The sequence below is a fragment of the Peromyscus leucopus genome, chromosome 1 (assembly GCF_004664715.2).
Source record: "Peromyscus leucopus breed LL Stock chromosome 1, UCI_PerLeu_2.1, whole genome shotgun sequence".
Classification (NCBI taxonomy): Eukaryota; Metazoa; Chordata; class Mammalia; order Rodentia; family Cricetidae; genus Peromyscus; species Peromyscus leucopus.
In genome coordinates, this window is record NC_051063.1 from 83783989 (window position 1) to 83811979 (window position 27991).

Here is a 27991-nt window from a genome sequence, read left to right on the forward strand (position 1 = left end):
CCATGATGCCAGTTTAATGTTAGCATTTATTTTAAAAATACACAAAATAGAATTTTTTTTTACATCAAATCATCAAATGGTGATAACCTCGCTTCCACACTGTTGCACACTTACCTGTTCAGTTTGCACCTTTATGTGAACATTAGGAGAAGATGGAGTTGATCTAATGTTTTGCTATGGTTCGTGTAAACAGTTGAGACCACTACAGAAAGTAGGTTGTTGTAAAAGGTAAAGTGGCCTCAGAAACCCAACAGTAAAATAACTCAATTTGGTTTAGTAAAATTGGCAGAAGTCTTAGCAGAGAGAGACTCTAAGACTAATTATTGGCTTCTAGGCATTTTAAATATTAAAAACCTTAAGGTTCTCTTCATCATGTAAACATAACTTTAACTTTGTTGGCATTCATTTTAAAAAGGAAAATATTAAACCATGATTTTCATAATCCTGCCCATGTCAGTGTACACTCTCTTTATTATGAGAATGAAACCAAATAAGCAAAATACATCAGGAATTTCAAACTGCACTGCAAAGAAGGCCCGGTCGTCTCTGCTGGGAGCGATCTCACTTACGCTGACCCTGCCACTGGCCGAGTACGAGCCCCTCTGTCCTCTGGGCCAGGCAGTGCTGCAGGCCACGAGGTGGGCAGATCCTCTTGCTGTCTTGAGGCAAGTCGAGACTACCGGCTCTGCCATCCTTCCCTGGGCTTGGATTCGTTGAGTTAGTGGTTTGCTACTATTGTCAAGATTGTACTGTCCCCTTAAGGTACCACATGCCACCATAGCTTACACAACAGTCCTAAAAATTAAGAAAACAGGTTAAGGGCAGATTTTAGCAGGAAAGATAGCTATTAACACAATTTGGTTGGTTTACAATGAATGGACAAAATACAAATAGTACATCAAAAACTGCCTGAGTATGCTGCTGTGGTGGCTGCTTGGTCCCTAGAGGGTTCTGAGACACCATTCCTCGGGGATATTTTAAGAGATATTATAAAACAGATGTGTTTTATAGACAGAAAACAAATACTTTTCAAGTTGACTTAATAAGGCATATCACCTACATAACTAATAGGGAAAGTGTTGGTGGCTTTCTGTGCTCAATCCTACAAATGTCCCACAGTTCAGAAAAGCATTCCAAATATTTTCCCATTACAACAGTACTCCTTTTTAAATTAAAAACAAAATGGATTGTACTGGAAGTTGCACAAGTGGTACAAGACTCACCAGAGGCAGGATTTTAGTTTAAACCTGTCTTTCCCTGGATGAAGATGACACCCACCTCAATACAACCACCCCACCCCAAACTCTACTGTGTGAAAAGGTTCCCTCTTGCCAATATACCGATATCATTACCAGATAGTGGCCATCAGACTGGCAGGGCTGGGGAAAGAGCTGTCCTGATTTACTATGCATGGAGCAAGAATAAGGTACCAGACACAAGTTCTTTCCACACACATGAGCATCCTTAAAAAGGCAGGTCAGTGCCCAAACCTAGATGCTCTGGGTGGAGTCATGTGCATAAGGGACATACCTTTAGCACTTTATCCACCTCCTGCTTGCTTAGCTCTTCTCCACATTCCTGAGTCAGCCGAGACTGGATCATGTTCCGGCGTACTCGGTAATTTTTGGAAAATATTTCAAGCAAAACCTGTCGGTGCTTTAATAGGAAAAACAATGTGTTAGTATGAGAACTAGCCCCAAACAGACCCAAACGAAGGCCCCATCCCCACCCTGCAGTGTCTAGCCAGCCTGGCACCTTCGTCACTGCTCCAGACTGCTCTAAAGGAACTCGGATGAGCAGTCTGGACATGCAGGAATGAAGCAGGCAGAGGAGCCAGCTTAAAGTGGGTGGGGGAAGGTGTCCAAATTGGTTCAAAGGTTTGACAAATAAGCCTAACACTGAATCCAGGAAACTAGAAAATGCATTATATTCTTAAAGAGAAATAGCATGAAGGATAGATGAGATCTTCTCCGAAGTATAGTTTTAAATGAAAAAAATACTGCCAGGTATGGGGACTCACACCTACAATCCCTGCTGAGGAAGGTTGATCAATATGAGTTCAAGGCCAGTCTGGGCTAGAGGGAAAAACTTGTCTCAAAAAATGGGAAAAGATAGCATCCAGTATATTTAATACCTCACTTTTCTGTAAGGACAGGGAAAGGTAAAGAAATGTATCAGCCTACAGGATTCTCTAAGAACCCTACTGTTGAGTGAAATAAAGAATTCAGAATGCACTGTCTCAGCTGACTGGCACTTCTGCTTAAACAAACAAACAAAAGAACAACTTTGGAGTCCAGGCAAGTCCGTGATTTAAAAGCATCCGGACCTCAGCTCCCAGACCTGCACAACACAAACACAGGAGACCTGGTGCCCTCTCTGCCAGAGGCTTGCTGAACAAAATAAGCCAAAGTCCAGGTCCGAGAGAGCTAATAAGAAAGCCTTTTGATTCCTGCTGTCAGGGGCCACTGCGAACCGACTCTGGACATGGTTTGCAGGCCTGCCTGGCAGGTCTATCCCCATGAAAACTCTACAGAAATCACACAGTGAGGCCAAAAGGTCATTCTGTTCTGATGCAGCAGACCCCCAAGTTCAGGTTCAAACCACTAGTCCACCCTGCCTGTCTTGGCAAGTGTAGAGTGGTTGGAGAACTTGAGGTGTTCAAGTATACACCAGTGGCCAATTACTAAAGGCCTCAACCTTCCAGGACTCCCTCTCTTGAGAAAGAAAGATGATAAAAACAAAAGAGGCACTCACCTGGTCACTCATGTCTCCAGACTCCCAGAGGGCAAATACCTTCTGCTCGTCCGGAGAAGCAGCAGTCTGTGGGGGAAACTGGCCCAAGCGTGACTTGGTCATTTTCTGCCTTGTAAACCCACTGCCCGGCTCACTTCACCCCACCAAGCCTGCAGCCCAATCCTAGGAAGTGTGCTCCAAAACTAGTTCCTCCCACTCAGTGGCTCTGGTGAGAGAGAGGACTCTTGAGATGCCTGTAACAACAGGTGTCTGGGATGGCATTAGTGGAATGCTGCTCTGAGGTATCCACCTGGGCTTATGTTCTAAGGCTCCCTTCTCTATCACTCCTTAGGGCTTCCGGTCAGCTCTTTACCACAAGGGCAGCATAAAAAGCGTGGCTCAAGCCAGATCTTGACAGACTCCCAAGCCTTTCATGCCACTAGCTTCAGGGGTCACCACAAGAAAGGAGGTGAGGGAAGAGGCCAGCATCGTGGGCTCCAGTCTACCCTACACCTGACACAGGACTTGATGTGATCTCACCTGACCATGGGAAGGAAAGCAAGCAGCACTGAGCTGTTGCCCTGCCCATTTGCCAAGAAGAAAAGCAAGTTCAGAGCTCTTCACTTGCTGTCTACAGCTGCTCAGCTCACAGTAGCAAACCACAAGTTAAACTTGAGTCTGTAAGTCTACTCGCTTTCCCTAAGCCTCATCTCCGCTGTAAGAAACACAGAAGGCAGACTGATTCAAGGCCTTTTTGTCTTGGACATGCTATGAATATGGTCCCTGGGTCAAAGAGCTCCAGACAGGGCTTGGGGTGTCCTCTAGGTGCCAGCACTTCCAAGAGGAAGGAGCATGGCCAGAGCAGCTTCTAGGGTGGGCAGGGAAGAGCACCACATCCACAGCGGATCCCTCACCCTCTGTCCATGCAGATGGCCTAGGTAACCTCACTACCACCCGTACACAAGTAGGCCTGCAGAAAACTGGCCCCACTTGCTAGGTAGCCAGGGACCCAATCCCAGCACCTTCTAAAGCAGACCTCAGAAAGGAGGGTCTGCCAGCAGAGACCACAGGGCCTCTTGTCCTGCTCCTTACACACAGAGGCAAGGGCCTTGGACTAAACATCCTAAGCCACAGGTGCTTATGAGCTTGGCGCTGCACCTGGCATACTCCCTTTTAAAAGCTAGCACAGCTCTCCTCCCCATCCCCACCCCAACTGCTTCCCAGGCTGGGCAGAGCCTAGGAAAGAGCCCTGACAGCCTCTCTCAGGCCATAGCAGGCACTCCTTTCCAGAGAACGGCAATTGTCTCCTGCCCCCACTCTGGAGCCTACTCCACGGGCAGGAAAGGACTGAGGCAGAAGTGGATCATTCCACCACCACCATGCCTAGTGCCAGAACGTGCAGAGGCCAGAGCGTATACGGTCAACTGGTCCAAAGCCAGGGAAGTCACCAAGGCCCAGGCTGTGGGGAAGTGCTCAGCTCATCCCTGCGAAAGCAGAACAGATAGAGCCTCTATACTAAGGTTCAAATTCCAGCCATACCACTCACAGCCTTGGGACCAAGTATCAACCAGGTAGAGGACTTTGGTTTACTGAGGCCTTGGTATACTGGTTAGGGCTCTTAGATACCTTTCTTTCCTATGGTAGAAAAACAACACACCCACTTCAGATGAGGACGGGGAGCCCCGAGGGCTCACACAGCCATCCGAGACGCATAGCATACACCCTAGCCACATGCAGCCAGCTGGGGCTGTTGACAAGGCACACGGGTGTCTATGCTTCTTGAGCTCTGAGAAGGTATGTGCAGACTGCCCAGCTGCTCTCCTGAAGGGTTCTGAATGACTGTCTGCCTGTCCTGGCAGGCCCGGGGTTTACTTACAGGCACCAGTATCTGCTTGCAGCCAGCGGCCAGCACCGTATCCTGTAGCATGCGGTCTGAGATGCCGCTGAAGAGTGTGTGGCCCGGGGGCAGGCCTGCCAGGTGCAGGTTGAAGAGGCGCTTGAGTTCGCTCAGCGTGAGCACAAACTGTCTCTGAAAGGTGGCTTCTACGAAAGCCTTCAGTTCCCGGGCCACGGGGCTGCTGGCACAGCCTGGTATTGGGTGCCCATTTAGGCTGTCCCCACCCACTGCCCGCCCGGCAGGCAGCCCATTGGCCAACTTGGTGCTGAGGCAGCTGCTGGGTGCAGTGTCCATGGGTTCCTCCTCCTCAGCCTCCAGTTCTTCCCCATCTACTTCCTCCTCGCTCAGGGGTTCCTCCTTGATCTGCACGCTGGGCAGGACTGTAGCTGCCCACATCTGTTCCTTCCGTCGCTGCAGCTCACGCTCCAGGAAGGCATGGTTCTGCTGGACCTTGGTTTTGGCTGTCTGGACCCGCTGTTCCCCAGAGACCAGCCCAGCAGGCCCTGTGTGGAGAGGCAGGATGGCTCAGGAGGGCACAGGTCCCAGGCAGACAAAGCATGGAAACGGAGGCCAAGCAGGGAACAGGAAGACAGCCCCCGAAGCAGGGCACCAAGGCTGTCTTCTGCTTCTCCTTGCTGAGGTGGAGCCTGGCTACCTAATACTGAGGGAAGAGATCAAGCTGGGCACACCAGAATTGGAGCCCTGCTGAGTACCTGCCGGCAGCTCCTGTCACACAACCTGCTGAGCCAAAAGGTCTCAGAATCCACTCTGCTCTCAAAGACACAGTGCTCCCCAGGCGGGGGTGGGGGCTGATGAGGCTGTCCTCTGGACAGGCATTAGGCTAACTTGGTAGTGGGGGGCGGGGAGGAGGTTGTGGAGGTAGAAGGGAGAACAGCACAGAAATGTCAATGAGAATCACACGGCCCTTCTCTGGGCCTGACCCCCGAAAAGGAGCCCTCTTGGGCCAGGGACCAAGCTGGGAGCCTACCCAGCCTGAAACCACACACCTGATTGTCCATCCGGCTTCTTTGGCATGGTTTCTTTTACGAGATTATAGACTTTTTCTAATCTGAAAAAGAGAACAAAGCCTGTAAACTCTAACCTCTATGTTATCCTGCCTGCCTCACCACAGGAACAAGCTCCCAAGCCCAGGAAACTGAGTCACCGAAACACCATGCACACGGACGGGTTTAGCCAGGCCTTTTCTCCTCCAAGCCCTCTGGTTGCACACATGCCCCTAGCCAGAGCCCAGAGCCAGTGTGAGGAGAGTGACCATCCTTTCTTCTGGACTACGTGCCTTTCTCCTTTCTAGCCCCTCAACACAGCAGCGCTGACAAGCAGGGGTATGGCTGCCATCAGCTCTGTGCTGGGGGGACTTGGGGTCATTTAACGATATCCATTTTTGTGGAAAGCAGTCAAGAAGTTCGCAGAGCCCTGCCCCAGTGTCTCTTACTGCCCAGATCCAGCCCAACTGTGCTGTTCCCAGGAGGCAGGGCCAGGGCCACCTGGTACACCTTTCACACTACCCAACAAGCCCTTACTTGGCCTGGATGCCCGACCACAGCATGTGCTGCCGCTGGACCACATCTGGATGCTTCTTGATGAACTCCAGGTCATAAGGCAGTAAGAACTCCCAGCCTTTGTTGATCCTCACTACAGCCATGTGCTCCAGAAAGTCCTTCACATCCTCAGCGCAGAGCTGGGGTGGGGGAGGAGTGTGAGGCGCCGCCAGCCCCGCCCCCTGTGACAAGCCCTGGGTCGTCAAGAACCCCACTTACTCTGGTCACTGCTGCCACCTCCTTCCTGACCACCCAGCGGCTCTGTGTGAACTTCCACATCTGAGGAAGAAAAGCATCGTGTTTGAGGAGGCAGCAACAGGCCTGTAAGGGGCCTGAGCCTGGGCGCCAGGCCAGAATGGGGCTCCTGATCTACCCTTCTTAGTGTGCGCCTGGGGCTACAGCCTCTTTACCTAAGCCACCTTACAGATGTGTTCTCTCCTTCAGGATGGCTGGGCCACGCCATTCCATTCCAAACCAAGTGTTCAGTGGACAGAGCCTTGCTCATCTGGTTCACTATTGCATCCCCAGGGTCGGCCTCTTAAGAGTGTCATGGCGATTCGGCAACAAGGTGCTGCGCCATACATGGCAACATTCCACTGTGGCAGCTGCTGATAGCTGGCATGGCTTCCCAGAGGCTCAGGCTCCCTACAACCCTCTCATTGCCTACTCAGCTGCCATGTCCTGAACTACTTCACAGGAGTACTCAGGAGAGGTGAGAGTCAATGACTGAAAGCCAGAGGAAAGGATGGCTGGTTGTCATCTACAGTAGCACAGCTTACACAGACCCAGCAGGCTCCAACACATGGTATGTGCCCATCAAAGGCAAAGGGCACCTGTGCATGAATGAACAGGGCCAGGTGGGAGCAGCAATCCGATGTCTCAGTTCAAACCTACTGCTGAGGCCCCTCAACACTAACTTCCGCCAAAAGCTAATGTCTAATCAGAAGAGCAAACACAGCTGTCTTCAAACAGTCTAAGGGCTGGTTCCTTTCATGACAGGTTTGTGCATGAGCAGAAGGGCCATCGTGGACAGACCTAAGCAGCCACATTCAGCAATTCAAAGTGTAAATGCCAAGGCTTAGGGGGCAGTGCACACTCCAGAGACATGAGCTTGAGACCTTGGGAGGGACTTAAGCTCTGGGTATACAGAGGGCAGAGAGGAAGGAGGAATGAGCTAGCTCTGAAGTCACAAACTTCAGACATGCAGTAAGGAAGAAGTGCCAGACTATGGTAGAAGGGAACTACTGGGCCCATCCAAAGTAGGTGCTGGGCAGGGCTATGGACCCAATGCTGCCAGACTGTCAAATCACTCATGGCAACTGAAAACCTGATTGCAAAATCCCCCACTTAAGTCTGCAACCTACGTGAGCTTTGTAACACACCACCCATGGTAAGCAGAGCCCTCTGGAATGACAGCAGTGTATTATCAGCCCAGAATGCCCAGAGGAGAATCGATCACCATGTGGAGCCCCACATAGTGGCTTTGCTCACAATGACCTCCCTGCCAGAGCTCACCATCTGCTCTGGAGTCCATCCCTCCACTCCCAGCCCTGTGGCCAGAGCCTAGATACTCACAACAAAGTCTCGGCCTCTGCAGAGCACCTCAGCGGGCATACCACTGTGAGGGCTGGAAGAATCCTTGGGATATAGGATGTCACTGACAAATCAAGCAGAGACAGCTGGTCAGTCCCATCTGTAGTCCGATCACCACCACAGCCAACTTTGGAAGCCCAGCGCTCACAGTCCAAGCCAGTCCAGGTCACATCCTTTCTCAGGCAACAGGCTGGAGTCTGCAGCCCTCCTCCTGGGCCCAGGAAGACATGTGGGAAAGAGCAACTCTTCCCAACTCACCGGATCACACACTGGCCCAACCCCAAGGAAGAGTTAGGGGCTCAAAGACACAAGCTTGGGACCTCCCAGAGCCCAGACTCTTGAGAAGACCCAGATCCCACAGGTTAAATGTTGTGTCTTTAAGAGAAACTGGTGCTGAAGCAAGCTGCAAGGCATCCCGTCTGCCTAAAGGGCTATGTGTTAGCTGTCAAAAGATACCTGACTACCCTGGAGCGTGAGAGAATAGAGACTGACTGTACCCAGGGCCTCAGCACACAAGGCAGTCCCACACCTGACTCCCCACCCTACCTCTAGCCACAGCCCCAGGCCAGCTTTTATGGCTCCCCTGCGGGAGGCCCTCCCCTCATACCTGCCGGTCCTGAGTAACTCATGCTCCAAGGTTAAGCTCCATGGGCATAGACCTGGCAAAGTGTTCTTGGCTGCCACACAGAGAAAGGACCCACTGTGAACTGAACCTACTCAGGCACATGTTGTGGACCCCTGTGCTTTGAGGATAGAGAGAGACACTGAATGGTGTAGTACTCAGAACACACAAATAAGACATGTCTGAATCAAAGTGAGTTTTTTTTACTCTCACACAGACACAAAGAGATCTGGCTGGAAGGATCATAACCCTATACAGAGGCCTCAACACCTGAGAGAAAGCTTTAAAGGAGCCCAAGCTAATAAGACAGGCCATCCTAGAACAGCTAGGCTTCCCAAGGACACAGCAGCGCAGGCAGAAGCCAGGCTGATTTAGAGCTCACATTCAAAACCAGCTCTCTTGGTCAGTGTCTTGAGGGTGTGTGTGTGTGTGTGTGTGTGTGTGTGTGTGTGTGTGTGTGTGTGTGTGAGTGTGATTTGATAGCCTTTCCTGGCTTCTACTTGTTCACAGTCAAAATACAAATAGTACTCACCCTCACATTTAACAAGCAATGTGCTATGATAAAACTCTTCCATAAAGAAAACTGGGTAACCCAACAGCAAGGTCTGTCTATTTCCCAGCGAAGAGCACCACCATGTGGCAGTAAGAGGAATAAACTTTACCATCAGATTGACAACCAAGTGATGAGATTAAGGCAAAGAAAATATTTTGAATTTTAGAGCTATTTACATTTCACATGATTCACTTCATATTACACTGTTCAAAGGGTGGGCTTTGCTAATGTATTTACTATAACACCGTTTTATTCTAATTAAAGTACGAATTAGAGTTGGCTTGGCATGTTCCAGGCATCGCACCGAGAGCTAGGAACTTAGGGGATAAGAGAACAGACTATCTCTACTCCCTTAGAACTGATGGTCTGATGGAAGACTCAGGAGAAAAAAAACCACTGAGAGCACTGAGCCACAAAGTCATGACCTATGAACCCCCAGGCCATGTACAAAGGAAGCCACACTTAGACACTTCTTAATGCAACAGTGGAAAGCCAAAACAAAGAGAAATGCTTCAAAGCAACCAGAGGGAAACACAGATTACCATCGAAGAACAAGACTTAGGCTGACAGGCAACTCCCAGGGCACCTGCGCTCACCTACAACTACCCCCCCCACACACACACACATAATTAAGGGCAGTCACCTATAATCCCAGCACTTGGGAGCAGACAGATCCTCATGGCATGCTGGCTAGCTAAACCAACAAGGAGGGAACTCCAGGTTCAGCAAGAGGTCCTGCCTCCCAATAAATAAAGTGGAGAGCAATCGAGAAAGACACCTGACATCAACATTGGGCCTATGCCCACACATAAACACATACATGTATGCATACCACATACACAGAGAATCATAGCAATGCATGAAGGGAGAATAATCACCAAAATAAAAACTGAGGAAAGCTATTACTTGCAGATCTGCATTAAACACTATAGCACTCTTTAGGCAGACTCAAGTTATCCCAGATGAGAGCCCAGATGTACACAGGAATGAAAATACCATCCAAGGCAGACATGTGAGTAAGCCTAAGAACACTAGAAAAAGTCTTGTGGGCCCGAAAATACAGACAGAATTAAAATACACACATGGGAGGTGAATAACTACAATAGTCTAAGATTTTGAACTGTCTTGGAAGAGAGGAAAGGACAATTAATGTGTAGCTGTGCCATCAGATACATGCCCAAACTGTAGGGAACCAATAGTCAAGAGACTAACCTCCAAATTAGGATGAAAAAAATAGAAACAGAGTCCTGGAAAACATAAAATGCAACTAGGCAGAAAAACATCAGTAACAATTAAATTCAGACTGCAAGCAAGCAGCTTACCTTTTTACCACCCAGTTCCCTTGAACTAACATCGCCACCTTCTGGATTCCACGCAGAACAGCCACAGAGTCCACGGAGGGGCCCAGGAGGCTCATGAGATTGGCAAAAGGCATGACTTTCACTGAGGTGGACAAAGGCACAAGTCACTGGTCAAGTGCAGAGAGGCCTGGCCCTTCTATCTTCCCACCAAGTGTTTGTAGAGCATCAAGCCCCCAGCCCCCTAACTCCCAGGAATGTGGGGAGTAAGGAGAGCACCAGCAGTAATCAGAGCTGGTGGAGGACTGTACGCCAGGCCTGTCTCTCTCACAGAACAAGCGTGAGATCGACATGGAAACCAAGGAGTGCGGAGAAGATTCTATCACTACTAGGCCCAAAAAGAGTTGAAAACTCCCCCACATTCAGCTCGTTGGAAAAGGTAAAGCCAGGATTTAAACCCAGACCACCTGTGATGCCTCAGGGAGGCCCACAGGACGGGCGGAAACGGCAGGGCACGGGACAGCATGGAGCTCTCTCGCCCCCATCCAGGCCTAAGGCTTTACAATGGCTTCTCAGAGCCCAGAGCTTGGGACTCAGCCCCCAAAGGCTCAGGCCAACCTGCTCAGGCTCCTGTGGCAGGAAGCAAGAGTTCCCCTGAAGGGCCAGTCCCACCTGGGTGACCTGACAGAGTGGGGCACTATCTGATCTGCACAGACAAGAATGGAGCTACGCCGGGCGTGGTGGCGCAGCCTTTAATCCCAGCACTCAGGAGGCAGAGCCAGGTCGATCTCTGTGAGTTCAAGGCCAGCCTGGTCTAAAGAGTGAGTTCCAGGACAGCCAGGACTGTTTCACAGAGGAACCCTGTCTCAAAAAACCAAAAAAATATAAAAGAATGGAGCTGCCAAGCTGGAGAGACTCAAGAGAAGCAGGGGCTGCTGACTATGGCACTCACCGTTCTTCATCAGGACTTTAATCTGGTCAGCCAGGGGCAAAGTACGCAGCTGGGCCATGGACAGGACATTGCTGGGAGCCACTGGCTTGTCTCTGTTAGAAACAGGGGTGAATAGTTAGAGGAGACCAATGGGAGATAGTGGGAAATACTGTGGGGGACAGCCCTTACTCACTTCTCCTCCTCCGGGCTGGGTGGCATGAGCATCATGAGGTATTCGCTGTAAGGGGTGGGGGTGGGGGGTGTCAGAGGGTCTGTGGACTCTGTCTCACCCCTGAATGTGAGCACAGACCACAACCAGGTTTGAAACTTGGGGAGGTAGGTGTAAGCAGAGGTCCATCCTCCCCATCCCCAATAGTCCCCAGCTCCTAGACAACAGCCCTACAGAACATGAGGGTCAACTATCCCAGGCCACCCTCCTGGGACCTCTCCAGGGCAATGTCCCTCCTTCACCCTGCCCATACAGGCAAGAGGTAGCGGAGCCTCTAGCCAGACCAGCCAGTCCCACCTGGGTGACTTGACAAGCTCTGTGTTCTCCACCCCGCTGGATCCCTGGCACAGCAGGTACTGGCGCTCATGCTCTGAGCGGCTATCCTGTGGGGAAAGGCAGGACAGATCATCCGCAACTCCAGCACTCATTGCCCTGCTCCAAGGCCAGACACAGCACCCACAAAGCCTCTGCAGTGTAGTCTCAACTACACCACCACCACCCCTACCCCCCGGCTTTAGGAGCCCAGCCCTAGCTCCTTCTATAGTGCAGGAACACCAGCAAGGACGAGAAGCAAGCTAGCATCACCAAGCACCTGCCATGTGCCAGGCTCTGTACTAATGCTCACTCACAGTAACTAACTCTACAAGGCTCTTACTATTCTTGTTTCACAGACAAGAAAACCGAGATTCAGAAAAGGAAAGCAATTTCCCCAAGGCCACACAGGAAAAAGCTGTAGTGTATCTGTAAGTCTGACCCTGAATCTAAGGCTCGCCCCATACTAATCTCTTCCTGGAAGGTTTCAGTTGGTCCTTCCCCCAAAGATCAGGGAGTTCTAGTCCAGGCACCTGGGAGCTCATGTCCAGTTGCCTCCTTTACCCAAGCAGCATCAGGTGGTAGGTTTTAAAGCCTTAGAAACTGAATATATTAAACTGTTCTGGATAGGTAGGCAATAACCTGAGAGTATGTGACAGCAGACTCTCCAGTATCTAGTCTGCAATCAGCATTCACGATGGTGTGTGCAAAAGCAACCGAACACCAGCCCCATGTCATGCACAGCTTAGGGGGCTAAAACCCCTAAATTGTAACAGTGGATCTCTGCTTCCCACTCTATGACACCTGCTAAGTGGGATGTGAACAAAATGCAAAGTGCTCACAGGACCGCCATGCTGTCTATGGTCTGGCCAAGTGGTCCCTACACCCTGAAACTAAAGGTGTGAAGCTGAAGGTGAGTGAGACAAGCAGCCTCCAGGCACCAGGGCTCTTCCCCCAGGTCCTGCCCTGGCTCACCCTCACGCCATAGTAGTGCAGGTGGACCCAAGGTTCCTCTGCATGCTTCTTCTGCAGGAACTCATAGGATTGCACACGGCGCTGGCGGGCCTGTTCTGACTCTGGCCGTGAGAACCGCACCTGTGGAGAGGGGAAAGGTTAACACCCTCAGGTCTGTGGCCCCCACAGCTCTTGCCAGACCACACACACACACACACACACACACACACACACACACACACACACACTTTGTAGCACTTGCATTCCATCTCTCTCTTCACTTTTGAAATTCAGTCTGTGAGCTGCCAATGCAATCGGAGAGTAGTCTGTCATGCTTCTACCGACCCTGGCCAAGGCTGGAATTCCAGCTGGGCCACAGGGTACCACAGCATACCTTTTCAGATGAGGGTGTTCCAAGAGGTTTTAAAGGCCACCCAACAAGCTGCTGAGAACAGAACAAGCCTCTGAGGCTTAAGCATCTGCCACATCACTTCAGGAGAGGACAGTCCACCAAAATGTGTAAACTCTATAGCCACTTCCAGGCCAGCTGCAGCATCATTGTGCAGCATTTGTCTTTCAACGCTCATTGTAAACTACATATACATAAGTAATGCATAAATAGGAGGAACCTCATAACCATGAGTGAAAAGCCAATACTCTTCTAAATCCTTCAAAACCAAGATTAGCATGCTAACCACTCTTCTGTACCCATCAAAAAGGCAGAATCACACAGGTAATTAACATGGGACTTCGTGAGCCTGTGGGGCTCAACGATACTCTGGAGCTGTTACTCTCAAGGCTGGGAGTCCTTTCTGCTCAGACCCTGCAGCTCTTCCTGTCTTTGGTCATCTATGCTGCTCCCCCCTGCCCAGGCCAGAGCTCACCGTGATCTGCTTAACGTCCTCTTCTGCTTCGTCCTGAGAAGAATCCCCTGCTGCAAAGCAAGCTGTGAGTACAGCCTCTGCTAGGACTGTTCATTCCCCACACCACCCTCCCCCGGAAGGCCAAGGTCAGGGGCTGTGGCTTTGGGGCAGTGGTCTTAAGTAGGGCAGTTTAACCCTCAGGCAATGTCTAACAACCTGTGTGGACATGTTTTAGTTGTCCCAAATGTCGAGTTAGGGGCATTTAGTAGGTAGAAGCCTGGGATGCCAGTAATCACCCCACAATCTGGCCATTTTTTTTATGCCCAAGTTGACCCACCCAGACTACAGAGTCAGCAGACTCACCCTCATTGGCTGCCTCCCTCTCTCGGTGTTTGGCATCTGCCTTATCCAGGTAGGAGAAGCTGGGCCGAAGCTGTAGGATGCCATGCAGAGGTGTCAGGTGGAGTTCACCTGGCAAAGGAAGAAGGGCTTGAACCGGCCCCTATGAGCTGACATACCCAGCTTACAAAGGAATCACCAAGTCCCCCAAGGCCTACACCCACTGCCAAACCACTAATATCCGCCCCCCAGTCCCAATCTAGCCTCTTCAGGAATACCAGGCCAGGAGCTACTTCCAGCTCTTATCTGATCCTGCCAGACACAGCAAGCCCAGCCCAGAGCCGGAGCCAGAGCCTAACTCTGCTCAGACACCTCCTGGAGACTTACCTCCTACCCTCCCCAGAGCCAGAGCCTAACTCTGCTCAGACACCTCCTAGAGACTCACCTCCTACCTCCCCAGAGCCTAACTCTGCTCAGACACCTCCTGGAGACTCACCTCCTACCCTCCCCAGCACTCATGTCCGGTCTCCTCTCCACACTCCTGCTGCTCCTCTAGCCACACGAACAACTCGCACCCCCCACACACACACACACTGCTGTTGCCAGAAGCCCAACTGGAGTCGTCAGAGGACAGTCTGGTCTCTAACTATGATCTGTCTCTGGCTGTCACAATCAGAGCTTCCAGGGCTGGAGAGACGGCTCAGTGGTTAAGAGCACCTGGTGCTCTCAAAGAGGACCCAGTTCTGATTCCCAGCACCCACATGGCAGCAGACAACCATCTGCAACCCCAATTCCAGGGGATCCAATGCCCTCTTCTGCCCTCCTCAGGCACGAGGCATGCACACGATGCACATATACACATGAAGACAAAACATTCACACGCTGGGCAGTGGTGGCATACACCTTTGTCCCAGCACTCGGGAGGCAGAGGCAGGCAGATCTCCGTGAGTTCCATGCCAGCCTGGTCTCCAAACTGAGTTCCAGGAAAGGAGCAAAGCTACACAGAGAAACCCTGTCTCGAAAAACCAAAAGTAAATAAATAAATAAATAAATAAATAAATAAATAAAATTCGCACATATAAATCTAAAAAAAAAATTTTTTTTAAAGAAATGTAGCTTCAAAGAGATACTGCCTTGAGGACAGGACACAGTAGCTATGGGCCATTACTTGTGTTTTTGGTTTTGTTTTTCTGGTTTTTTGAAACAGGTTTCATGTGTAGCCCTGGCTGTTCTAGAACTTGCTCTGTAGACCACACTGGTCTCAAACTCAGAGATCTACCTGCCTCTGCCACCCTAAAGGTGTGTGCCACCACCACCTAGCTAAGGAAAAGACATTGTTTTTTGGTTTTTCAAGACAGGGTTTCTCTATGTAATAGCCTTAAGCTGTCCTGAATTCACTCCGTAGACCAAACTGGCCTCGAACTTACAAAGTTCCGCCTGCCTCTATCTCCTGAGGACTCGGATTAAAGGTGTATGCCACCTGGAACTTGACTTTTGAACGTTTCCTCTGTACTCAGATCCATGTCACTTGCTGCTCTGCAAACTCCAAATGCTGAATGAAGTGAGCATTGACAGATGTGCTAATGGGCGGACACACCCTACATTCGCCCATTGGAAGCACACAACCTGACCTAGGTTAACAGTCTCAGAACTGTGGCAACTACGCCACTCCCAACATTAGCACATTTTCATCACTCCAAAACAAACCTGTCCCTCCCGCATCGCCCCGCTCTGCCCCGGGAACCACCGATCACTCTGTGCCTCTACAGTTACGTTTGTTCTGCAGTCCATAAAGTGGGTCATGTGGTGTGATGGCTAGCTCTGTCAACCTGACAGTCCAGAAACACCTAAAAGTCTCAGTGAGGGCCGTCTAGATTAAGTTAGTCAGCAGCACATCTGTGGGGCTTTCTCCTGACTACGGGAAGACCCACCCACTGGGTGGGACTACTCCAGTGGGCGGGGATCTTGGACTGGAGTGGAGAAAGCAAGCTGAGCACTAGCATGTGTGCTTTCATTCACTGCTCTCATGTTGACTGTGGATGTAGTCATTGCTTCTGGCTGCTTTGATCTCCCCACAATGACCGTCTGTGACTTGGAATTGTGAGTCAAATAAACCTTTTCTCCTCTAAGTTGCTTTTGTCAGGGTGTTTTATCACAGCAACAGGAAAGAAAACTAAAACATGTAAGCATGAAGTCTTTTTATTGATTTGGTTGATTGATTGATTGATTGAGATAAGGTCTCTTTACATAGCCCTGATTATCCTGGAACTTACTATGTAGACCAGGCTAGCCTAGAATTCAGAGATCCACCTTCATCTGCCTCCCAGGCACTAGGATTAAAGGTGTGCACCATGCCTGGCCATTTGTAGTTTTTTTTCTTTTTAAATATTTTATGTGCACTGGTGTTCTGCCTGGGTGTTATCGTCTGCATGAGGGTGTCAGGTCCTCTGGAACTGGAGTTACAGACATTGTGAGCTCCCATGTGGGTGCTGGGAATTGAACCTGGTTCCCTGAAGAGCAGCCAGTGCTCTTAACCGCTGAGCCATCTCTCCAGCCCCATTTGTAGTCTTTTGAGCCTGGTTTCTTCCATGATTTTATAAGGTTCACCCTTGCAGAAGCACACATATTAGGGATCACTCCTTCACACAACCAGATATGGTTGTCGCATAGATATGCCACATTTTGTTCATGCAAGCATCACTTAATGGGCTTTGGGTTGTTTCCATTCTTTAGCTCTCATGAATAAAGGCCCTATGGACATCTGTGTCCATATGTGGATATATTTTCATTCGTCCTCAGTAGATGCTGCCTATGAATAGGATTGCTGGGTTCTAAGTACCCTGTACTTAAAAGGACAAAATTTTGCCACCTGTCCCCAGTACTATGCTATGTTGTCTATATGTTCCCAGGTCCAATCCTATCAAGCTGGGAGTGCTCAGCAAAGTTCCCTTTGCAGTGCTATGACTGCATAGTTTGACATTTCCACACTGCCTTGATCCTGCATGGTTTGGTGTTCAGTAGAGGCCAAGACCACACATAAGGCTAAAGAGAACTAGGCTGGGTGAGGTCCCCAGGCCCAGCCCACCTTGTGCTCTCCCCAGGGTATAGCCAGACCCAGGTACCTTGCCTGTAGAGTGCAGCTGCATAACGGGCTGTGTTGCTGGTGGTCTGGGAGGAGCAGAAGGTCTGCTTGTCCATCAGCTTCCTGGGAGCACAGGAGAACTAGTGTGAAGGGCTAGGACGCTCCAGAGAAGCTAGCCAACCCCATTCCATCCCAACATCCTCTGAGGTACACTAGCTGGGGCTAAGGGACGAGACAACTCATAGCTTTGTCTGCACACGAGGAGATGAAGGATGGACAAGGGCTCCAGAGGCCAGTTTCACTTGCAGCCTGAAGCACCTGGCGGGACAGGCCAACTTGGGAGGGAAGGTCTACAACACTCATGATTAAAGGTAGAGACCTGACATGATGGGGATCCCAGGGAAAGAGCAGAAAGGGCTCGGTGCCTCTGAGGCCTCTAGAGACTCCTCTTTACCCTCTAGCTGCAGTGGAACCCTAGGGCAGGAACTCACGAGGAATACGTGCTAGTCTCATCAGCACAGGCACCATCCACGTTCAATGCAATCTGCTCCCCTTTGCTGCGGCAGTAGTTGGGATTCAGAGTGTCGATGGCCATCTCAAGCTCTACCTGGAGGTACAAAGTACCACCCCACTCAGAAGGTGCAAGGGCACAACTCCTAGGAACACTCCCAGCCAGGTCCCTAGCCAGAAGCAAGACTGATCAGTGTCCCTCCCACTTGGCCCCTGGGTTTAAGTCCATACTGAGGTCACCAATGAAATTTCCAACAGAAACATCACAATGTTTTAGGAGTACAGGCAGTCATGTTTGTCCCCTATTCAGAATGAGGTTTGTTTTTTTGTTTTTTTGTTTTTTTTTTATTCTTTCAGACAGGGTTTCTCTGTGTAGTCTTGGAACTCTCTCTGTAGACCAGGCTGACCTTGAACTCACAGAAATCTGCCTGCCTCTGCCTCCCGAGTGCTGGGATTAAAGCTGAGCGCCACCACCGGCCGGCAGAATGAGAAATTCTGAAACTAAGACGTCATCTCCCTGTGACTACAGAGATCGAGACAGATTGTTGTCTCAGCTTCTCCTTGTCCCCTGACCCCATCCTGTACAGGTACAGGATCTTCCTCTATTCAGCCTGCTTTAAGCTCATCCATGCCCACACCTCAGCACCCAGGCTTCCCCAGCCTACCTTTCAACCAACCCTGAGCCTGATTCTGCCAGGGCTGCCTCTCCTTTCTGCAAAGGCTCTCCTCCCTCAGCTTTCAAGACCCCCACACTGCTGTTATCCTAATCCCTCCACTGTTCCTTCTCAGGGCTCCCAGTCCCAAAGTATCTGTCTTCTTGCCTCCCCAACCCCTGTTTACCCTCTGCACCCTACTTCCTTTTTGGAGGGTAGCCCCACCTTCTGCTGCTTGGGCTTGATCTTGGCTGAGAGATGTGGAATGTCATCGTAGGTCATCGAAGCTGGACGCACGGGGTACTAGAGACAGAAAGGCACCCATCAGTCCACCCTGCCTAACACAAACGGAGCAGGCGCCAAGGGTTCCAGTGACAGACTCATCAGTAGCCATTCCCATTCAAAGTACTCCCCCGCAACCAGAGACCAGCGCACCCAGGCCCTATCTGCTCTACCAGGAGGTACCTACAGCTTTCATCTGCACTCTCACTCACACGGGGTCTCTTGAGCCTCCCGCTGCTAGACCACTTTGTCTTTCAAGGGGCATGGCTGAGTCCCTAGACCCTGAAGCTCTGGAGCAGAGCTGTGGGAATTTAGAGCCCCCCCCCCCGCCCCCGCACTGAAGGCCAAAAGGGAAAACAGGGCTGCCTAAGAATGCTGGAGGCTCATCTGGACATCGGACACAGAAATTTGTGACTCCATTCTCTCTCCTCAGCAATGTGTCGGTACTTTCCACATACATCCCCTGGAGAGGGGTCAGGGAACTGGGTCCCTCTCATGTGTGTTACATTTATGTAAATGGCTTGTACTCTAGGCCTCTTCTAAAATCCTAGTCCTGGCTCTGAACACACAGCGCCTTTCCAGAGTCCCCCACAGAAATACTTTCCCTCTCTCCTCTCCCATGAAAACTGCTGATGAATCCCATTGTCCCCCAAATCCTAGCTCAAGCCACCAATGCCTAGTATACAGCAGCAGTGCCCTTGAGGAGATGCAGCAGCCTGGGCTGAAGCTCAACTTCTGGGACCACTTCAGGTCAGCTCCAGTCAGCCCAGGAAGTAAGTAGTCACTTCCTAAAAACTGCTCCGTAGTAACACGAATGCTATTCCTGCTTCCAGCTGAAGCAGGGCTAAGCTCTGGAGGGAGGAACAGCCTGGAGCACAGTGCTCTAGGTCGAGCCCTTGGAAGAGCCAGCACTGGGTGAGATCTGCCCTCCTGCGACAGCTCACAAAGCCACTGATGTGCCTGTGGTGAGACCCAGAGCTCTCATCTCGCCTACTCCAGGCTGAGAGCCCCGGTAGTGAGCTGCAGGTCTGGGCTGCAGGTCTGGGCTGCAGTGCTGACTCTGCACGGACTGCCATGTTCTCCCTCCCAAAGCTGCCAAGGGGGTGAACAGCGCAGACAGAGCAGCAGCAGCAGCAGAGCCCAGCACAGTGGACACACATGGACCCACTGTCAGAGACTCGCAGTCAGTCAAGGATGCAGGTGGCCCTGGGGGATGGACAGCCTCTTCTCTGCACTGGCATGGGACGCTGCTGCCGCCCCTGCCACTTGCCCCAGGCCCTGGAGCGCTCAGGAGCCCCCAACTCTTCTCTTTGTGCAACACAGAATCCAAGTGCTTCTTCTAATAGCCCTCTTCTACGGAGAATGTAAGATGGTGTGAAACAGTCCAACAGGCCCAACGTTTTGAAAAGTTAAATGCAGTATGATCCAGCCATTCTATTCCTAGATGCACATCCAAGAGGTGAAAACACAGGTTCACACAAAAACACAAACACAGATGTCTAAAGAGCATTATTCAGTACAGCAGCCAAAGTGTAGACAACCCAAATGCCCATCAACTGATGAATGGACGAACAAAACGTACTGCATCTGCAATGGATAGCTGCGTGTGTTTGGCCGCATGTGCATGTGGAGGCCGGAGGACAAACCTCGGGTATCATCCCTCACGAGCCACCCACTTTGGTTTTCTTTGAAATAGCGTCTCTCATTGGCTTGGAGCTCACTGTGGTGGTTTGAAGGAAAATGGCCCCCAAAGGGAGTGGCACTGTTAGGAGGTGTGGTATTGTTGGAGGAAGTGTGTCACTGTGGGGGCGGGCTTTGAGGTCTCTTTTGCTCAAGCTTCCCTCAGTGTGACAGTCAGTTGACTTCCTGTTGCCTGCATGATGCAGCACTCTCCGCTCCAGCACCACGTCTGCTTGCACGCCGCCATGCTCCCCACCATGATGACAGACTGAACCTCTGAACTGTAAGTGAGCCACCCCAACTGAATGTTTTCCTTTATAATAGTTGCTGTGGTCATGGTGACTCCTCACAGCAATAGAAACTCAAACTAAGACACTCACTTAGTAGGTTAGGCTGGCTGGCCAGTGACCCCCAGGTTACCCACCTGTCTCTACCTCCCCAGTACTGGGATTACAACCACACACAACCACATACAACCACACCCCATCACACCCAGCCTTTGAGGCAGGTTCTGGGGACCAAACTCAGGTCTTCATATATTTGCACAGCAAATACTTTGCTGACTGAGCCACCTCTCTGACCCCACAGATATTCTTTAGCCATAAAAATGAAACACTGATCCAGGCTAAAACATGAACGGGCTCTACATAAAAAGGCTGGCACTAAACCCACATGCTATTTCTTCTACATGAGAACTCCCAAACAGGCAAACCCACAGAAACAAAGGTAAGGGTTGCCCAGGGCTCAAAGTGAGAGCAGAGTCTGTGCTGAGGACTGACTAAACACAGGAGATCTCTCAGAGGGACAAAATGTACTAAAGGAGGTGGTGGTGCTGGCTGCACAGTCCCCAAACAGGTTAAAGTCTTGAGCATGGTTCCCTTAAATGTGGGAAGTATGGTGTATGAACCATATTCCAGTAAAGCTAATGTAAAAGCATAGCAACTACCATCACAACATTATTATGGGATGAGTTAACTTAGGAAAGCAGTGCTGGAACACAGTAGGTGCTCCATCATGCTAGCCACAGCAGGGAAGGACAGCGAAAGGCTAACAACGGGGCACACAGGGAACAGGCCCAAGGCTTGCACATGGCCACGAGGATGCTCTGGAAGTGTCCTTGGGCTCCGCCCAGCAGCGGTGGCCCCTGTCAGCACTAACTCTTCCCTAGGCGGTGTCCTGAACAGCTCGATGTGGCTTACTCAACCCTCACAGAATCTCAACAAGGCAGGCAGTGAGGCTAGCAGGATACTGAGGCACAGGGGCGGGAAGCTGAGTCTTGACGGTGCTAGAACTGGCTGGTCTGGTCCAGCACCCCAGCTGCTCACTCTGCATCCTGTATGTTGTCCTGCTTGCCCATCTTAATAGGTAAGCTCTACTATGCCTCTGCCCAACTCCACCACTCCCTCAACATTGGCTTTCCCCTTTACCTGCAAGTCCCATCATTACCTGAAACAGATACAGCTTCTCTGCCAGACTTTTGGCCAAATATACGTCGATCTGGGAACAAAGGGAGAAGACTTAGCCAGGACACTTAAACCAGGCCCAGACACAGAAAGGATCAATGGCTCACAGGGGCAGCTTAGGGAAGGCAAAAAAAGCTCAGCTCATACTAAAACCAGAGGTAAGCAGGCCAGGCCTCAAAGCCAGGCACATCCAGAACTCCCTCTCAACAGCTATTAGGGACCTAAGACAAGAGCCTGCTTGGCCCCTACCTAAGGTCACTCTGACCTGGAAAGAGTACACATGCCTGGGCATGGAGATAGGGATGCCTTCAAAGGCAGGGAAAGTGCTTTCCGGGAGGTGAGGGCAGGGCCCCTCTACCTACTTGTGTTTCTTCTCTCTGCTTTCCCTACCTTGCCACTCGGGCACCTGTGGGTCACCCTGTTTTAAAAAGGTCTGCAAGGCCTGTGTGACCTGCCTGATGCTGAGTACCCCACACTCCTGACTCCCAGGTCCTGCACACAAACTGTGTTCACTCCTGCCCATGGGCCTTTGCACACACACTTTCCTCTACCTGGAATGTCCTTCATATGACAACAGACCCATTAGGGACTCAGTGGAGTAACCACTTGAGCAGAAGCTGCCCAGGGCTGCCTGACTGCAGAGGGGCCCCCTCTGTGCTATCTCCAATTCCCTCTATGGTAACTTGGTTTCTTTGGTATAGCTAGAGCGTAAGAGCATTTAAATAACTCAAATCTAAAAAAACTTAGTATCCCACAAAAGAGGAACCAGCCTGCCTGTCTAGGGATGGGCTCCTGGCCCGTGCCCTTCAGACTCAGGGTGGGTTCCAGATACACCTAAAGAGGTCAGGGCAAAAACAGTCATGTTTTGCCATTTGCTTCCCAAAAATCTAGGGCTTGGGCTAGAAGGATTCTGAGGGGCAAGTATAATAACGAACAACTCTGTCTTTCTGAAGGAGTCTGGAAACCTGAAGTCCCACAGCTTAGCTTCTGAGACTCCTTGCCTGCCTCCTCCATAGGCCAGAGGCTGCCTGGAGACAAGGACACAGCCCGGTTGCTATTATGTCATCGGCCGCGGTACACAGTGAATGGGGTGAAGAACTGCTGAACGACAATCTGGTAAGCCCACACGTGGGAGCCACCAAGCTCTTTCAGTCACTCGCATCTGGTCAGTGTCAAGCCCTGCAGCTGGCTTTGCAGAGTGGGACGGACAGACAGACAGCTAACAAGCTGAAATCTAGGCACATTGAGTGAGGTCTCAAAATCGGGCGAGTCATGGCCCTGAAGGAAAAGCCAGCCACACAGGAATCTAGGAGACAACAGAGGCAAGAGCAAGGTCTAGGGTCCCTAGACTGGCCTATAGACATGGAGAAGGGTCTTGGTCCCGCAGAAAGACAGACCCCATGGCCTGTGGTCCAATAGAGTTGAGAGCAGCAGTTACCTCCTGTATGACTGGGTCATCTTCTTCATTGGCCATACTAGGGAGAGCCTCCCACACAGTCCTCAACTCGATCTGCAAAGACAGCAAGAGACCTGGGCAATCAGCAAGCCGTTCAATCAACCTTTCTAAGGCACCTATTCCTCCACAGGTTCAGGAAAGGGGAGCCCAAGACCAAGACATAACCTCCTTTCTGCGCTGTGGTGGAGGCAGCAAGGAGGAGGGAGGCAAAGTCAGCAAGCAGGCAGACCCGAGCCAGCAAAGGGTGCTGCAAGCAGGCAGACCCAAGCCAACACATGGCAACTGTCTCTCTGGGGAAAACTGAGCAGTTTTACAGGCTTCTTGCCCACTCAAAAAGAACTCCCAGCCAGGCCTGAGGAAGCTGGTAGTCCACAGCCATAGCTGAAACACTGGAGTCTGGCGGGTCCTATGACATGAAGGCCAGCTGACACATGATCCTCAGACTTTCCAGGGGTCTCTTCAGACAGACTCTCATCCTAAGCCCAGTGAGAAGATTTTCTGTGCTTTGGTATCAAAATGACCCTCTTTGAACATTTTTCCCTCGGGTTTACGAGGCAATAAGGCTCTGAATGGTGTGACTGTCCCCATCTTACAAAAAAGAGACGGAATTCAGAGACAGGTTTCAGGGGCTTACCCCAAGTCACACCACATCAAGACAACACTGGACTTCAAACCCAGGCCTTGGGATCTGGGTGACAGTTCTGAATAGGGGAGTTCAGTGGAGGGTAGGACCCTCCAGTTGAGGGGCACGTGCGTATGCTTAAAAGATGGAAGGAACAGAAGCCTGGCAACACAGAGGCGAGGGAGTCGGGGCCAAGGAGACGGGAAGGGACCCCCAGGCTCCCAGCTCGTCTGCACCGAGGGCAGAGGTGCTCCTGGCTAAGAGAAGAGCTGAGCACCCACACTCCAGCTGTTCCTGTCCTCCCTCCTGGGTAAGAGCACCCCAACTTTATCCACCTCACATCTGAATGATTTAAGACTTAAAAAGATACTAGGTGTGCCAGTGAATGACTGTGATCCCAGCACTTGGGAGGTGGAGGCAGGAGAATCTTTACTTCAAGGTCAACCTCAGCTATATAGAGTTGGTGGCATGTCTGGGCTATAAGATATCCTGTCTCAAAAAACCAAAGACTGGGGCTGGAGAGATGGCTCAGAGGTTAAGAACACTGGCTGTTCTTCCAAAGGTCCTGAGTTCAATTCCCAGCAACCACATGGTGGCTCACAACCATCTATAATAGGATCTGATGCCCTCTTCTGGCCTGCAGACTAGAACACTCACTATATACATAATACATAAATAAATCTTAAAAAAAAAAAAAAAAAAAAAGACTGAGCTGGGCATTTGGGATGCAGAGGCAGGAGGATCTCTGTGAGTCCCTGAAAGAGTGAGACTCTGTTTCAAAAAAAAAAAAAAGTTTAAACAATCATAAGGTCCATAAGCAAGGGTTCAGGGCCATCCAATGCCCACGCAAACTCACTTGTTGCAGACACGGCCCACACTTGGAGTGCCTGGGCACCAACACTTGCTCCATCCTTGGCATCTCCCTTCCCACTAGCTACTCCTGTTGGGTCTGCCTTCAAAGGAGACCAGAACCTGACCTTCTGGGCCACACCTCAATCTAGACAGTTCAGCCTCCTGGCTGATTTCCTGGGTCCTTCCTGCCCCAACAATCACTGTTTAACTCTCAGATGGTGTCACTCTGAGTGTCCCCCATCTTCTTCAGAGAGTCTTCACCCTTCCAGTGAACCTCAACAGACCTCAACCCTTTACCTTAGGTCCCATTCCCCACCACCTCTGATCGTCCTGTCCCTTCCAAGCCATCTGAGAGCCAAACTCTAGGCTCCTCCCTGTGGCCTTTCAGGGTTTTGTTCAAATGTCACCTCATTTCTAAAGTGGAGTCTGTCCCTACTTTTCAAAGCTGCAAACGCCACCCCGCCCCCCAACTCCTTTCCTTTCTCTGGCCTCCATAGCACATTATCACCATGGGACAGTTTATGCTGTATCTGTCCTTCTGCCAACAGGCTGTAAGCTACACACAGACAGTCTACTTTGTGCCTTGCTGTACCCCTGCTCCCTAGAACTCAGCAGGTATGGTTTAGCCTCTTAGCACCGGAAAATGTGGAGTGCAAGGATCCTGTGGAGCAGGGAGCTCCAGAAGGATTCTGAGCAAAGGAGGAGCTGGGATGGGGAAAGAGATAGCTGCTAGGAAATGGGCCATCACAACAGATCAGGACATGGGGTTGGGGGTGGGCAGAAGGTCTGAACCATCTAAGCAAAGTTCCATGTAGCTGCCATTGTGCATCTGCACTAGCTGCCAAGTGTCACGGATATGTGTCAAACAAGTACCTGCCCTCAGGCAGCTGTACTTGGTGGCCAACTGAAACAGAACTTCAGGGGAAATAAGGAAACACAGCACATGGCAACAGAGGCTGTGGCCTAAGGTAGTCTCAAGTCCTAGTTATTCTTTCATGGTTGAGATTCTGCACAGCCCTGGCATCAGGCAGGATCAGGTGCCCTTTCTGCTGGATGACAGAGGCTCCTCCCTCTGGACACCACACCTGACTGGGTTACCTGCAAAGGTCATCATCACCTCGTTAGCCTCCCAGCCAACAGGATCCAATGCAAAGCTTTCAAAGGTTCAGCCTATGACCAACAATAATCTTTTCCCATCAATGATGCAGAAGATATATAAAGTGCCACAGCTGAAATTGTGCAACATGATTGTTACACGCCAGTGATGTATGTATGTAGTCCATCTTTGCCTAGGCAAATCAAAAATGCTGGGGGCAAGACCCCCCAAGCCATTTTACATCACTCACTAATAAATCCTTCATAGTCAACAATCCAACAAGCCTCCTGAGCCAGCTGTGGTAGCCCATGCCCGTAACACCAGCACTAAGGAGGCTGAGGGAGAAAGGTAAGTTTGAGGCCATCCTGGGCTATTAATATAGCAAGGCCTCATCTGAAAAAAATTAACAGACACAAAACAAACAAGAAGGCTTCCCTAAGGCCACTCTTCCCTATCTCCAATCCTCCAGAGACGGTCAGTCTCTGTGATAACTGCTCACATTGCTGTCCTCTCCCAACCTTTCAATGCCTCAAAAAACAAAACCCAAACTCCCTTCCACGGGCCTCTAAGCCTTACGTGACCTTGCCCTGTCTCCACATAACCAGCTCCTCAGCGCCTAGTGATTTACCGCTGAGCCTCCAACAGGCCAAGCCCCAGGCACCCTGAGGACCTCTGCACAAGAATCCCAGGTCATAGCCAGGATGCTCACTTTCCTTAGATATAACCACGGCCACTCCCTCCAGGACTAGACAGGTTTCCTGAAAACCCAACTTGAACGGCTGCTTCCAACCCCTTCCAACATCAACACAATTCCTTATTTCCTGAACGGTCCTAACATGGAACTTCTCCATCTGCTGCTAAGGTGTTGGCTGTCCTCTGCACTATACTTTAAACTCCACGAAGGCTTCTCTGGGTTTCAAACTCCTCAGCCATAAAGCGGACATAATAATTATACTTCATCGTTGTTATGGGGTCATTACTTTTAAAATTAAAAATTCAGGGCCAGGCGGTGGTGGCACACGCCTTTAATCCCAGCACTCGGGAGGAAGAGGCAGGAGGATCTCTGTGAGTTCGAGGCCAGCCTGATCTCCAAAGCAAGTTCCAGGAAAGGCACCAAAGCTACACAGAGAAACCCTGTCTCGAAAAACCAAGAAAAAAAAAAAAATCATAGTTCTTTTCCTAAACCCTATTTAGTACCAAAAAATATTTAATCTTCTCATTAGCTGTGCAAATCAATTTATAGTGCCCAACTTAGAAAGGATTTGCCCAAGGGCACAGCCCCAGGGAACTGTATAATTTAAAAATCTGTCTAGCTGATGTCAAAGAGCCTTGATTTTATTCTTAACCACTATGCTGCACACATCTTTGATAAAAGGCAGTATGGTATAGTGGGTAAGAGGTTGGACTCCCGTGCGAAACCTTGCAGGTTCAAATCCCACCTCTGCAATGTACCAGCTGATTAAAGGCATGGATTGCATAACCTTGGGTCCTTTCCTATTTTCATCCCTAATCCGGTGATTAAAAAAAAAAAGCACCAGCTTCAAAGGGAAAAGTGGAACCTATAGGAAAGACTGTTGCTACGTGGCAACACGTTTTCTTCCAATATAAGATGGAACGAAGACAACCACAAATGAAAGAAGCAGGAGTGTCACCTATCTGACTCTCTTTAAACCTTGTAACAGGAATCATATTATCCCCATTTCACAGATAAAGATAAGATCTTATCCTTCTTTTCGCTCCGAAACCCAGCAATTCTAAAGGCTCAATTCCAGGACGACCTGGTACATGCATCGCGGTGACTGAAGGGTCCCAGGGTCCGCGCAGATCAATGAATGAGGCGACCCGAGCCCGGCAGGACCAGGAAGAGTTGACCCGATTCAGCGAGGGCACGGACCCCCGCCCCTGCAGGCGTCCCATAGCTTTCTCCATGTCGCCGGGGCTCAGGGTGCCTTCCCATACCTCCGAGAGCCGCCACGCCACCGGGCACCAGTGCCCTCGCAGGTGCGGCTCCGGAGCCAGGCCCGGGCGGGGCAGCGCGGCCGAGGCCTGAGTCAGCGCGAGCCCCACGGTCGTCGCCTCCCCGACGTCCAGTCGAGCGGAGCGACCCGGGCCCGAGGGGGTGGGGGGAGCGGGGCGGTTGCCCGTACGCCCCGCCCGGGTCCCGGGAGGCCGCGGCCCCTCGGCACGCAGCGGCGCGGGCCTCTCCGGCCTACTCGGCAGAGCGGCCCAGACCCCGTGCGAGGGCGACGGCTGCGGCCGGAATCCCGAGGCAGCCGAGTCGGCACTCACCTCTCCGCCGGGGCCGCGCGCGGGCGGCGGCAACGGCCCAGGGACCCGCGGCTGCAGAGACGCTGGCGGCCGGGTCTTCTATTAGGCAGCGGCCATGTTGCTGCTGGAGAAACTCTGGCGGAC

At 50.9% G+C, this 27991-nt stretch overlaps 1 protein-coding gene across 5 annotated transcripts; it reads right to left on the minus strand.

The window, feature by feature from the left end:
• Positions 1-6: 6 nt before the first annotated feature.
• Positions 7-27990, minus strand: Polr3e (RNA polymerase III subunit E). Of its 5 annotated transcripts, none has more exons than XM_028867840.2 (21): positions 27869-27990; positions 22992-23063; positions 21537-21587; positions 18354-18431; positions 17457-17572; positions 17006-17088; positions 13908-14015; positions 13566-13615; positions 12703-12822; positions 11713-11798; positions 11380-11424; positions 11208-11299; positions 10280-10400; positions 7765-7846; positions 6409-6468; positions 6172-6329; positions 5638-5699; positions 4610-5133; positions 2755-2832; positions 1531-1656; positions 7-795 (listed from the first exon to the last, which is right to left on the minus strand). In XM_028867840.2, exons 2-21 carry the CDS (start codon positions 23025-23027, stop codon positions 739-741), a joined length of 2133 nt encoding a protein of 710 aa, XP_028723673.1. In that variant the 5' UTR covers positions 23028-23063; positions 27869-27990; the 3' UTR covers positions 7-738. The 5 variants fall into 5 exon arrangements, with proteins under 5 accessions (XP_028723673.1, XP_028723674.1, XP_037066899.1 ...); XM_028867841.2 differs by having other exon boundaries at positions 13566-13612; positions 27869-27975; XM_037211004.1 differs by having other exon boundaries at positions 13566-13627; positions 27869-27975.
• Position 27991: the final 1 nt, after the last annotated feature.